Source organism: Pogoniulus pusillus, chromosome 7 (assembly GCF_015220805.1).
Source record: "Pogoniulus pusillus isolate bPogPus1 chromosome 7, bPogPus1.pri, whole genome shotgun sequence".
In the NCBI taxonomy this organism is placed as follows: domain Eukaryota; kingdom Metazoa; phylum Chordata; class Aves; order Piciformes; family Lybiidae; genus Pogoniulus; species Pogoniulus pusillus.
This window is the reverse complement of record NC_087270.1, coordinates 13,626,898-13,639,164: the sequence shown is the minus strand read 5'-3', so window position 1 is coordinate 13,639,164 and position 12,267 is coordinate 13,626,898. Positions and strand designations below refer to the sequence as shown.

Sequence of the window (12,267 nt, the reverse complement as noted above, 5' to 3'; positions counted from 1 at the left end):
AAGGTGTGTCGGGGAGCTGGCCTCATGCTCGCCGCTTTGCCTTTACAGTTGTGTCCCTTGGCCCAGGAAACAACAGTCCTTTGCCCTCCCTTCCCAGGGAGCAGCAGGGCAGTTGTTACCCCTGCACTCCCCCGCAAGCAAACGCACTCCCCTCAAATCACCAAGTAAACTAAGCAAAAACCTCCGGAAACCAAACCAAACTGGTATACATACGAGTTCTGGTAGTTCTGAGTTGATGGTTGGACCTGATCTTAAAGGTCTTTGCTAAATAATTCTATGATTTGTACTAACTCTTTTTTTCTCTCTTTCCCTTTTCTCCTCCTGCAGTTTGCCTCACACAAGGATGGATTTCACGGAAGCCTATTCTGATCGATGTTCTGCCGTGGGGCTTGCAGCCAGAGAGGGAAATGTTAAAATGCTGAGGAAACTAATTAAGCAAGGTTACAGCATCGACGTTCCAGATAACAGGGGGTGGCTGCCCATCCATGAAGCAGCAGCTCATAATTCAAGTGAATGTCTGAGGGTGCTTATTCGTGCAGGTAAGGAAAAATCGATGTGAAACTGTGGGTGTATTTTGGGGGTGTGTTGTTTTGCTAAATTACTCTGCAAAATACAAGGGAAATTAAATGTATTTCTCTCTTTGTATTCAAGAAGAAATTGGCGTGATGTAGTCTGTGAACAACATTTGATTTTACTTTATATTCACTGTCCAGGGTGGATATCTGCATAGGTCCAGCACTAACAGACACCAGACACTGCTTTCAGTAGCAGCACATTTATGAATACACTGTGGGCCACACACCTCAAATAACTGTGTTGTAATTAATTGCTAAATATACTAATTTCTTTTTTTTTTCCTCCTTTGTAGCATCATCTGTTGACTACATAAGCTCAAAGACATTTGAAGGATTGTGTGCACTGCACCTCTCAGCACGCCACGGCTCTCTAGAAAGTCTTCATGTTCTTCTGGAAGCTGGGGCTGACTCCAATGAAGTTACCACTGAAGCAACCACTCCACTGTTCCTAGGTGACATGAGCCTGAAATTTCAGAACAATTGATGAGAAAAGCTTACTCAATGAGTTTAAACTCATCAGAATTCCTTTGCTACCTACCTTGTTTCAGATTTTTCCAGCCTAAATGCTAGGCTTTCTCTAGGTACAGAATTGCATCTCTAAGAGGGTGTTTCAAGACAGTCTTATTTAATTCTTCCCTACTTCTTCTATAAAAGACCTCTTACTCTTTTTGAAAATCCTATTTTAGCAATTGAGCACTTTTCCATAGTGTTTCTTCTATGATTTCTGTTTGACATAATTAAATGCTTAAAACTTCAGCTGTAGTGGATCCTCGGGTGAATATGACTGTCACATTATTTTATTTTTAAACAACTGGATAATTTATTTGCTTCAAGTAGTTGGTAACACTGATGGAGAAATCATCATTAAAAGCACACTGAATAATGTATAAATCTTAACATAAATTAGAGCCAAAACAACTCTGCGACTGTCTTCCCAAGAGGTTTTTGAAATGGAAAAAGTTTCTGTTCAGGTTAATCCCATTACAAGGTGGTGGCACAGGTCTGTGTTGGATATTGAGAACTACAAGGCAGAGGCTCTTTGTTGATGATCTCCTGCAGTAACACTCCAAGAATTATTCAGTCAGTAGCAGCTATTAGCAAGACATTTAGCACCATATCAAAATGAAAAGTACCTTAGTAGAATTGGCGGTGGATCAGGCTGCCAAAGAGGACTTTGTCAATGAGTCAATTTATCAGCATAAATTTGATACATAAAACTAATTTATGTGTACAAGTGTTTAAAATGGTTTCAGACTTTTTTTTTCCCCTCAATTGTTCTCTTCAAAGCTGTTGAAAATGGGCACACCAACACTGTAAAGTTTCTGCTCCAACATGGAGCAAATGTTGAAGGACCTCATTCTTGGTCTGGATGGAATTCTTTGCATCAAGCTTCTTTTCAGGTAACTTGTATGTTTCCTTGTAACTGGTGTATTCTGAGTGATAATTTATCTGTTTTTTTGCCTTTTTATCTGGTGATTTTTTTTTCTAACCTACCCCATCAATCCTAAGGTTGTCTAAATGCTTGAAAGGCTTGCAAGAAACTGAAGAGTGTATCTGAAACTACACAAAATGTTGATGTTGTGAAGCAATTATTATTTAAGTATCATAAATACTTAAGTACTGGCAAACTCACATGTTGTATTTGGGAAGTGAGTCCCCTACAAAATGTTTTGTTTAGTTTGTCATCATCAGTGAGATGTATGACCCCTTTGCAGAGCAGATATATGTTAGCTTTCTGGTTCTCATTAAATGATTGTCCTGGGGTACAATAATTTAATAATTTAATTTCCAGTTGTATGTATCATGTAAATGAGCAAATGTGGGGGAAAAACAAACCAACAAAATAACAAAAAAACATTTAACATGCCTAATTTTTTGCATATCTTTAGAATACTGAACATGTTGCACTTTTTCTTATTTCTGTTTGGAATGTGTAGGGAAGAGCAGATCATGTTAATTTTTCACTTTTTGGTTGGTTAAGAGTAAAAATATTCATTTCAGGGATACACTGAGATAATGGAAATACTGCTGCAGAAAGGGGCAAACAAGGAATGTAAAGATGACTTTGGAATTACACCTTTATTTGTGGCTGCTCAGTATGGACAGCTGGAGAGTTTAAGACTGCTTGTATCCCATGGTAATAATGATCATTCATTTAGCTTCACTGTTTTTAAACTTGTAGCAATCTTGCACCAGGCACCATTTTAATTCTACTTTTGCACTTAATAAGTTGAAATTTTAGTGAGTTTGATGTAATTTTAGTTGCAGATAGGTATGCAAACCCATCTTTGTTGTTTAAATTTTGTTTCAGTAATTTCAGGTAACTTTTGACACACGGTGGTGGGAAATAATAAATCAAAAACTCTTAAAAGATTAATGATCATCAGGGTCTTCAGAGACTTCTAGCAGTCCTCAACAGCACTACATTAGTAGTTTGATTTTGAGGACATTGCTCTTCTAATCAGATATTTTTCAGGCTACATGAAGATACATCTCTCTAGCCAGAAATTAAAAGCAATATCTTCAGTCACATAATGAACAAGCTTTATATGTCTAAGCGGACATGTTCTCACAACCAAATTTAATTGCCATTGCTAGCAAGGCTGAGTGTGCCATGACCTGAGCAGAGAAATAGTACTTGTTTAATGTTACAAATGCTTAAACACTGACTGTTCAAAAAGTTGGCAGCCAGCTGATTGAGTTATTGCTGCAGAAAACCTCTTGCGTTGGGAGGTTTACTCTGTGAAAACCAGTCATTGATTAACACTAATTTGTTCTTTATTTTGGGTGATGATGTAAAGTCTTGGCTTTTTTTGTACCAGGTGCAGATGTAAACTGTCAAGCCAAGGACAGAGCCACTCCCATGTTGATAGCTGCACAAGAGGGCCACACTGAGTGCGTGGAACTGCTGCTGTCCAAAGGCGCAGACCCAAACCTTTACTGCAACGAGGATAACTGGCAGTTACCGATTCATGCAGCAGCTGAAATGGGCCATGAAAAGTAGGTGCTCAGAAAATATATTCTGATAGATGATTTGCGTAATTCACAAAGAGGAAGTTCAGCCCCATAAGGAGGAAAATTAAGTTCTCGGGCTATTTTGTAGTTCAGAATGTGTGTTTTCTTTCCACATTTTAAATGCCTGTAAGTACTTCCAGTGAAGTCACCTACCATTAGAATTCAGCATCTGACCTGGTTCTGATCCATATCCTAATGAGTTTAGAGGGTTCTCCACAGTGCTGAATGAGATACTATTTCATTCAATTCAGTAGCCATCTTACTTTTGCATCGTGAATAATAATATATGCTCTGTACGTTAAATGCTTTAATTCATGCTTAACAGCTGATTAGAATTGTATTCCTAGCATTGCATAGTAGAAATAACCATGTGCAAATAATGAATTAGCTGAACCAGCCAGAACATCAAAGCCACAAAGCAATTACACATTCTCAGCGTGGTAGGGGTTGGGAAGGATCTCTGGAGATAGTTTAGTCCAAACCTCTTGCTAAAATAGGTTGCCTGGGATCTCATCCAGGTGGCTTTGGGGAGCAGATGCCACAACCTCTCTGGGCAGGCAGTTCAAATGCACCAGCAGCCTCACAGGGAAGAGGCTTTATCCCCACATTCAGATGAACCCTCCTATGTTCTAGTTTGTGTCCATTGCCCCTTGTCCTGCCTCTTGGCACCTCTGAGCAGACTAGTGTAATGACCACATATTTAAAATCAGTTATCACATAAGGTCAGTTTATTTGCAGGATATTAGAGTTGCTGATACCAGTTACTGATCGGATTTGTGACAAAGGCAAAGGCAAAGTGAGCCCTGTGTATTCAGCAGTTTATGGTGGTAATAAAGAATGTCTGGAAATGTTACTCAAAGGAGGCTATAGTCCAGATGCTCAAGAGTGCCTTAGCTTCAACTGCACCTCACCCATGTGTATGGTCTTCCAAAAAGAGTAAGTATATCTATTATATTTTGAAACTATTCATAATTACATTGTCCTTTATTTAGCTTTTTTTTTTTTACATACTCTGTTTTCCTGCCCTTCTTCCTTAATTTTTGAGCTGACAGAGCTAAACTCTAAGTATGAAAATGGTGCATGAGCTGAAGAACCTCACTGAAATCTCCAAGGGAGTTGTGTGGAGCATAATTTCAGTTCTTGTGCTTTTAGAAGGCCTCATCAACACATCTCTTGTTGTCTAGGAAGATAACTTGATATACCGTAATTGGATCAAAGTGTCTCTTAAGTAGCCCAGTTGTTTTCAGGAAGGATGAGCTACTGGAAAATAGTGAGTTTTGTATGCCAGTCGTGTATAAAACAAGCAGTTAATTGACTGAATGCTACAGCTTTAAAGACGACTGGGAAACAGTGATATGTCAGTTTAGATCATTAGCCATTTATTTTTATGCCTGGTGAGTGATGTTCACCCCTAGTGAATACCAGGAAATAAAGCTGTTCTAATTTTATAATGCAAAGGCTGTAACTTTGGAGGAAAAAATGATGTGTAAAAGCCCTACTCCAAAGTATTTGTATATGATATGTCAGCAAGGTGTTTTTCATGTCTATATTGTTGTTTTTTATTTTTTTTCCTGTAGTAAAGAAGTTTCTTCCTTTTTCTGTGGGGAATTAATTCATGGAGGAGTGAGCTATTGCTGTTCCCAAGCTCACCTTGTGTTCCTCCCAACTACTTCAGTGTATCAAATAACAATCAAAGGATTGAATAGTGGCACAGCTCAAATCTAGGTGGAGAATCAAATCTCAGTTACCTCTTGGTCTTTCTAAGTTTTTTTGAGAACTGTTGTCTTTTACACTGTAATAGAGGCTTGAGAGCAGTTACCTGGTAACTATGCATTAGAACAGAGAAATTTAATGTGGTAGAGAATGTATTAGAAAACTTTTTTTCTTCAGCTGATTGCTGTTTGTCCTTTAGTATTTTCCCAGAATTGTGGTTAGTTCATCTTTTGTAGACACTCCTTGGGAATGTGAATTAATGTTACATGGCTTGTGTGCTGCCTTAAGGAAAATATCTTCAATAAAGGCTTCTAAGCCTTCTTAAAGCTCAGATTTTAACAGAATATTTCAGGTACATAGATAAACATTTATTGCTTACATGCAGCCATTTAAATTTCATAGAATCAACCAGGTTGGAAGAGATTCTTTTGTATTCTTTTGTATCAACAAGGTTGGAAGAGACCTCATAGATCATCATTCCAACCCTTTACCACAGAGCTCAAGGCTAGACCTTTCGGCACGTTTTTCGGCACATGGGAACTGCCAGTTCCTGAGCCTTCAAGAGCTCCTGTTTAAAGTAGGTCCAACCATCCTGGACCCCTTTGTTCTCAAGGACTGCTGCCCAGGGGACTTTGGAAATAAGTTTCTTGAGCACACTGAAGTTTGCCCTCCAGAAGTCCAAGGTGTGGGTTCTGTTATAGTTCCTCCCTATCTCCCTGCATATTGAAAACTCCACTATCTCATGATCACTATACCCCAGGCAGCCTCCCACTGTCACATCTCCTACCAGTCCTTCTCTGTTGGAGAGCAGCAGGTCAAGCTGAGCTTGACCCCTAGTAGGCTCACTTAACAGCTGGGTCATGAAGCTGTCCTCCATGCTCTCTAGAAATCTCCTGGACTGCCTCCTCTCTGCTGAATTGAGTTCCCAGCAGACATCTGGCAGGTTAAAGTCACCCACAAGAACAAGATCTGATGATCTTGAGACAGCCTCCAATTGTTTGTAAAATATCTCATCTGTTTCCTCATCCTGGTTGGGTGGTCTATAACAGACTCCAACCAGGATGTCAGATTTGTTAGTCCTCCCTCTGATTTTAACCTACAAGCTTTCAATCCCTTCATCCCTCACCTCAAGCTCAGTGGCAAGCAGTGACTCCCTAATATACAGGGCCACCCCTCCTCCTCTTCTCCCTTGCCTATCTCTCCTGAAGAGGTTGTATCCCCCCCCAGTATAGCACTCCCATCGTGCCTGTCATCCCACCAAGTTTCTGAAATGGCAACTATATCATAGTCACCCTGGTGGACCAGGACTTCCAGTTCCTGCCAAGGATTTCCAAGATCATCCAGTCCAACCTATCACCCAGCCCTATCCAATCAACTAGACCATGGCACTAAGTGCCATAACGCAATAGCTTTGGTCTGCTGCTGTTTTAAATTGAGTACACTTCTACATGCTTCCCATTTCATTTGAGTTGAAACAACCAATTGTTTAGTTCAGATGTTTCTGCTTTACAGGTTACCTAATTCAGAAATGCAGTACACACTAAGAAAGCAAAGACCAAACCAGCTGGTGATAAGAAGCTGTCTGATGGGATCACTGTTCAGATTTGAGGACTGAAAATTCTTTCATATTGAGGCTTATTTAGTGACCTTTTGGTAGCAGCGAGCTTAGATCACACACAGTTCATCCAGCAGATGCAAAATCAGAGCTACAGGGCTGGTAGAACTTTGGGAATCACAATTTCAGTTTCTCCTTCCTGCCTCATGTCTTCCACATGGGACCTGCTCCAGTTCCTTTTATTTAAGGAAGAAAAATCAAAATATGCAATATTTTAATAATTCTTAGATTCCAGAAATTTAGAATAGAACCTGCCATTTTTAGCCAAATTATTAATGTTTAGAGGATGTGCTTTGGTGCTCTGAGTAATGTAACTGCTTGAGCAGCTGTGCAGAACCTGATTGAGAGATTTGTATGTTACAAGAAAGCTTGATTTAGCATAAAATTATGGTCTTGAGGTCTTTAAAAATCATTAGACTTTTCCCCTGTGCTAGTTTGAAGCTAGCTAGAATGCTTTGGTGAGAAGAACTGGATTACAGGCTGTGAAAGGAAAACAGTGGTGATGTCTACTTCACTCATAGGCTTGCTGAGGTGTAGAAGGCACTTCTGCTTGGAAGCTCTGGGCTGCATTTCTCTAGTCTCTCTGCTGTCTCTCTGATTAATCCACTTTGCTTTCTAACCCCCTGGCTGAACCTCCATTCTTCCTTGGGACTGGGGTAAGGTTGAGAGGGGTGAGAGAAGGTGGAAGAGTGGTTAGGAGCCCCTCCTGGGGACTCAGGTTTCTGAGAGGGCTGTTGTGGTTTTGTATTACCTTTTACCTTGTATATTTCTGTTTATAGCTGTATATACTGTAAATATCTGCTTGTATATTGTGCTAGATGTAAATATAAGCTTCATTCAAATTTCCAGAGCCAGATGAGTCTAGTCTGGATGATTTCCAAAGTGTGGGGGGGTGGGTAACACCCAAACCATCACATCCCCTTCTTTCCTATTCTCAGTACATAAAAACAATTTAGTAAGGGATACAGACCACATACCTACTAAAATGTGTTGTGAATGAGGAAAGTAACATGTGTCACCACTTTGATGAAATAATGTATGATCTAATTACTAACACTTTATCAGTCATAATCCTAATCTTCATTGCTTAGAATATGACAGTATGATAGCAATACAACGATTTTAATAGAACCATTTTATAATGTGTACAGTATTCAGCAGGTTTCAGAACTTCCTGTAAATACAGCTGGGTGTAAATTAAATCCTAACTAAATTTGAACAGCAGACTGATCCCTGATTTCTGGGGCAAAGTCTTATGGGATTTCCATTTATTGTGTCTGGCATATTTTAAGGCGAAAACTCATCAAGTGGGCACAGTGCTTTCTATTTCTAGCAGGTGTGTGGCAGATCAGTACTATGGTAATACCTATGGCTTACAGACAGAAGCAATTGATGACTTTGGGCTGTTGGTTCAAAATTGATCTGTTTGGTATGAAAAGCTTGCTGTGAAGAGCTGGAAGCTGGTTTGAACCTTAGATTTCAGGATGAAAAAGAAATCATGAGTTAAATATAGGGACTGGGATCTCCTGAACTAGTTCTGTGTTTCTAAACGGATGCTTTCCAGAAAGAACTGCAGTTAGAATGGTGTGATGTTTTTTTCTTTGGTTTCAGGAGAGTTTTGATAAAGAAATTGTCTTTCTTAGAGGTAAAAAGTGAAACGGTACCTGCTTTCTGAGGAAGAACTAACAGGATGCCCCATTTCTTGTGTGCTGTTCACAGATTTTTTCATTTCATTGATATTCTCCTGAAATACGGGATCACCTTACTTGGGATTAATTTGGGATATTGCCTATTCCATGAGAAGTTTCCTTTGTTTCAACGTTTCTTGAAGCTGGGTTGTTCTCTACCTTCTGGGGATCAGTTACAAAAGTTCACAAGTTACACCCTTAAGGTTCACGAGGAGTATAAGGAATGGCTGCCTCACCTGCTTTTGGCTGGCTTTAACCCAGTGAACTTGATGTGCAGGCTCTGGTAAGGAGACAATGTGATCTTGCTTATTTAAATACTGTATGATAGTCTGCAAAGCTGTTGCCAGTGTTATTTACATATGCTTTCAGAGGACAGTACTTCATCATTAGTTGCTGTGATCAGAAATAGTGAGGCTTAGGGAAAGTCTGAAAGAAATCCACTCATAGTAGCTGGAGGAGAAATGTGAATCATGTATGATGCATTCTGATTATTTTATTACAGTATCCACAAGTACTTCTAAACCAATTACTTCCTTTGTTTAAGTGTCAGCTTTTCAAAGTAGCACCACATCATCATCTACAAAACTAATATTTTAGAAAGTTTTAACTTCAGTAACTTTATCTTCCTGGACTATAAGAGGATAGTAGATGGCAAATGATATTTCTGCGTGTGGTTCCTTAACTGTCTTTGGCTCTTCATGCAGAACAGAACAACTGTATAATAAATCATAGTCAGTCTAGAGCACAGACAAATTACCAATGGGAAAAGTAACATCACCATTCTCTTAGAGAAGCCAGGCAATCAGCTCTCCTGTGAATGGGTTTTGGTGAACGTGTGAAAGTTCAGTCGAATGAGAAAAATGTAATCATAAAAACTAGAAAGGACATAAAATAACTTTGACAACCTCCCAAAAAAAGGGAGATGTATTAAAACTTTTCAGTCTAGTATTTTTGTGTGTTCAGAGCATTTATATTTCCATTCAGATGAAAATTCAGGATCTAGCCAAGAAACCATTCAGGAAACTGCATGGCTCTTCAGCACTCACAGTACTAAAATCAGACTGGTTTACTTACTATTACTTAAACCTCTTTACACACTTTTACTGAGGTATGTGAATTTCAGAGCAGATATTTTTCTCATACAGTCCAAACTTCTAAAAAGAAATGGAGGAAGGTAAAATCAGATTACTAGAGGCTTGTGCTGTGAAAATTTCTTTGGGTTTGTCTTTAATGATTTTCTCTTTCTGGGCTTAGGATATATATTTTTGTTAGAAAATCATAAAGCTTCCCATTTTGTAGAATCATGGAACAGTAAGGGTTAGAAGTAACCTCAAAAGATCATCTAGTCCAACCTCCCTGCCAGGTCAGGATCACCTAGAGTAGGTCACACAGGAATGCATTCAGGCAGATTTAGAGTGTCTGCAGAGAAGAAGATGATGTTGTTTCCATTATTATAATTAGAGTAAAATGATATTTTATGGGAGTTTTTGTTATGCAGGATTTTCTTGGTGAGCAAGGATGTCCTTAATTTCATGTTGGAGTTCACAAACTGGAAGAGGCTTCCTCCAGCTGTAGAGAAAGACCTTTTGGACTACAAAGAGCAGTTTGCCTGGTCTCCCGAAAGCCATTTTGGTAAGTGGTTAAACTAGGAAGAAAAAGTCTGTGTATGCCAGCCTGCAGGCTGTAGGTGAATTTGTGTTTCAATCAAATGTCTATCCTATTCTATAAGCACCTGACAGTAATTAAAATACAACCTATACAAAATACCATATTAAATACCTGCAAATCTAGCTGTTCTTTGTCGCTCGTGTAATCAAAAGGTGGTCATTCGAAAGGCCAGTGCTTGCTGCATTCACCATTCAGAAACCAGTCACAGCTTTCTGACCCTAACTCAAAAACTCTGTTTGGGTATCTTCATTGGTGATCTATTTCAAAGCAAATTCTTCTCTAAAAGGGTCTTTAATAAGTTTAATGTCTGAGTGATAATGTTATTAAGTAGCAATTTCTTTGGAGTCTTTGAAGCTAGCTAGTATATTTTTAGATCAAAAAAACAAAGCCAACAAACATTTTATATGGGGACACTTAGATGAAGTTCTTTCTTTGTTTACTTTTGTATTAGTAAATATATAATAAAAGGTTTTGTGTTGTAGTAGCCAGAGAGAGAAAGCAGAAAGGAAAAAGCAGTGGGAGGAAGATGGAAGGTTTCGTTCTTTTAGCCTAGCACAGGCAGGGCAGCTGCTGTGCTGAGAGGCAGGCTTCCTCACCCGAGAAATAACCAAGCACTTCAGCTGGCTCTGTGTGAGCACAAGAATGCAAAAACTGGCACTTTGTGCAGAGAAGTTCCAGGATGGGTGTTCACATGTCCAGCTGAAGGCCTGCAAAATGAACGGTTGTGAGGAGTTTCACACCTTTTGTCCTTACCCTGCCATACTGAAATCCAGAAATTACTGCAGTTGATATCACAGATTCCTTGTGAATAACACAAATGGAGAAGCTGCTCCAGGAAAGTTTGGAGGCACTAGAGCTCTCTATCAGGATAAACTGATCTATGATGGAAAGTTAGTGTTTGAGTGAGCATGCATGTGTCTTTTGGCACAGTGCCTGTCCTGAGTTGAGTTATTTCGCCACATACTAGAACATCAAGCATCATGGTCCAACTGAGTCATGCTGTCATTTCATACTTACTATAAAAGGGATTTCCTAAGAAGGGATTTACTACTTCGGTAGCATGGGCCTCTCTCCCCTGCAGGAAGGTAGTTGTTCTAGCTTGGTTAAATGATTGATGATAATGATAAAATGATTCTTTGACACTTTGTTTCTAGAAGTTTAGGGTAACTTTTCCAGCTCCTATAGGGAAATTCCAAAAATGCTGATTCTAGCAGGCAGCTGCACTTCACTATCAAGAACACTGCCTTGTTATCTGCCAGAAGCTGGGTGGTTTGGGTGAGATCCAACTAGAGCAGCTAACTGTAGGCAAGCAATGCAGTCCCATGGTGTTCAGTGTTTGACTCTTAATTTTTCAGCCTTCATTCCTTCCCTGTCTCATCTTTGTCGTCTTGAGATCCGGTCCATTTTAACCAGTGAACGCCTGCGCTCAGACCACTTTATCCGGGAACTGCCATTGCCAGCTTGCCTCCAGGACTACCTTCTCTACTTAGATGTCCTGCGAGTCAATGATATCCCTGAAGTGGAGGATTTTCTGAGGCAGAGAGAGGAGGGAACTCCCTCTGCCAGCCACTCCAGCACTAAAGATGAAGAGAGCAGAGATGCCGTTAACACTGGTGCTAGTTGATGGTGCTGCCAGTGACTGAACTTTGTGGCTGTGGATTTTGTAATGGTAGTTAGTAGGCACTGGAGAAGAACTACCTGAAATAACTGAAATAAGTCATCTTTTCATGCTGTAGTTTTATACTGTAACTAGAAGTTTGTTAGAAGTTCCTAGGATTTACTTCTCTAAAAAGGCTGCTGTAGCTTTCTCAGTCTGTGGACATACTATGGTTTCTGAAAGGAAGTGTTTAACTCTTACAGAGTAAAATGAGCTTGTTCAATGAACATAGCTTGGATAGTGGTGGAAAGCTGTTTGGTCAGACACTGTTAATAGATGCTTTGTTCTAAATGATGCATATACCAAGTGAAGCTATCTGAAAACCAAAGAACACAG

General features: G+C 39.6%; 1 protein-coding gene across 3 annotated transcripts in view; it reads left to right on the top strand.

Moving 5' to 3' along the window:
• ASB3 (ankyrin repeat and SOCS box containing 3) overlaps positions 1-12,158 on the top strand; it is a 31,067-nt gene extending 18,909 nt beyond the window's left edge. For 2 of the 3 annotated variants that reach the window (XM_064145962.1, XM_064145963.1), the window contains 9 exons: positions 328-539; positions 869-1,027; positions 1,863-1,975; positions 2,577-2,712; positions 3,398-3,575; positions 4,329-4,526; positions 8,638-8,889; positions 10,105-10,238; positions 11,630-12,158. In XM_064145962.1, coding sequence (XP_064002032.1) covers positions 344-539; positions 869-1,027; positions 1,863-1,975; positions 2,577-2,712; positions 3,398-3,575; positions 4,329-4,526; positions 8,638-8,889; positions 10,105-10,238; positions 11,630-11,898 — 1,635 coding nt within the window. In that variant the 5' untranslated portion in view covers positions 328-343 and the 3' untranslated portion in view covers positions 11,899-12,158. Of the gene's footprint in view, positions 1-139; positions 204-327; positions 540-868; positions 1,028-1,862; positions 1,976-2,576; positions 2,713-3,397; positions 3,576-4,328; positions 4,527-8,637; positions 8,890-10,104; positions 10,239-11,629 lie in introns of those variants that run through there. The other variant, XM_064145964.1, reaches the window with a different exon arrangement.
• The last annotated feature ends 109 nt before the right edge of the window (positions 12,159-12,267 follow it).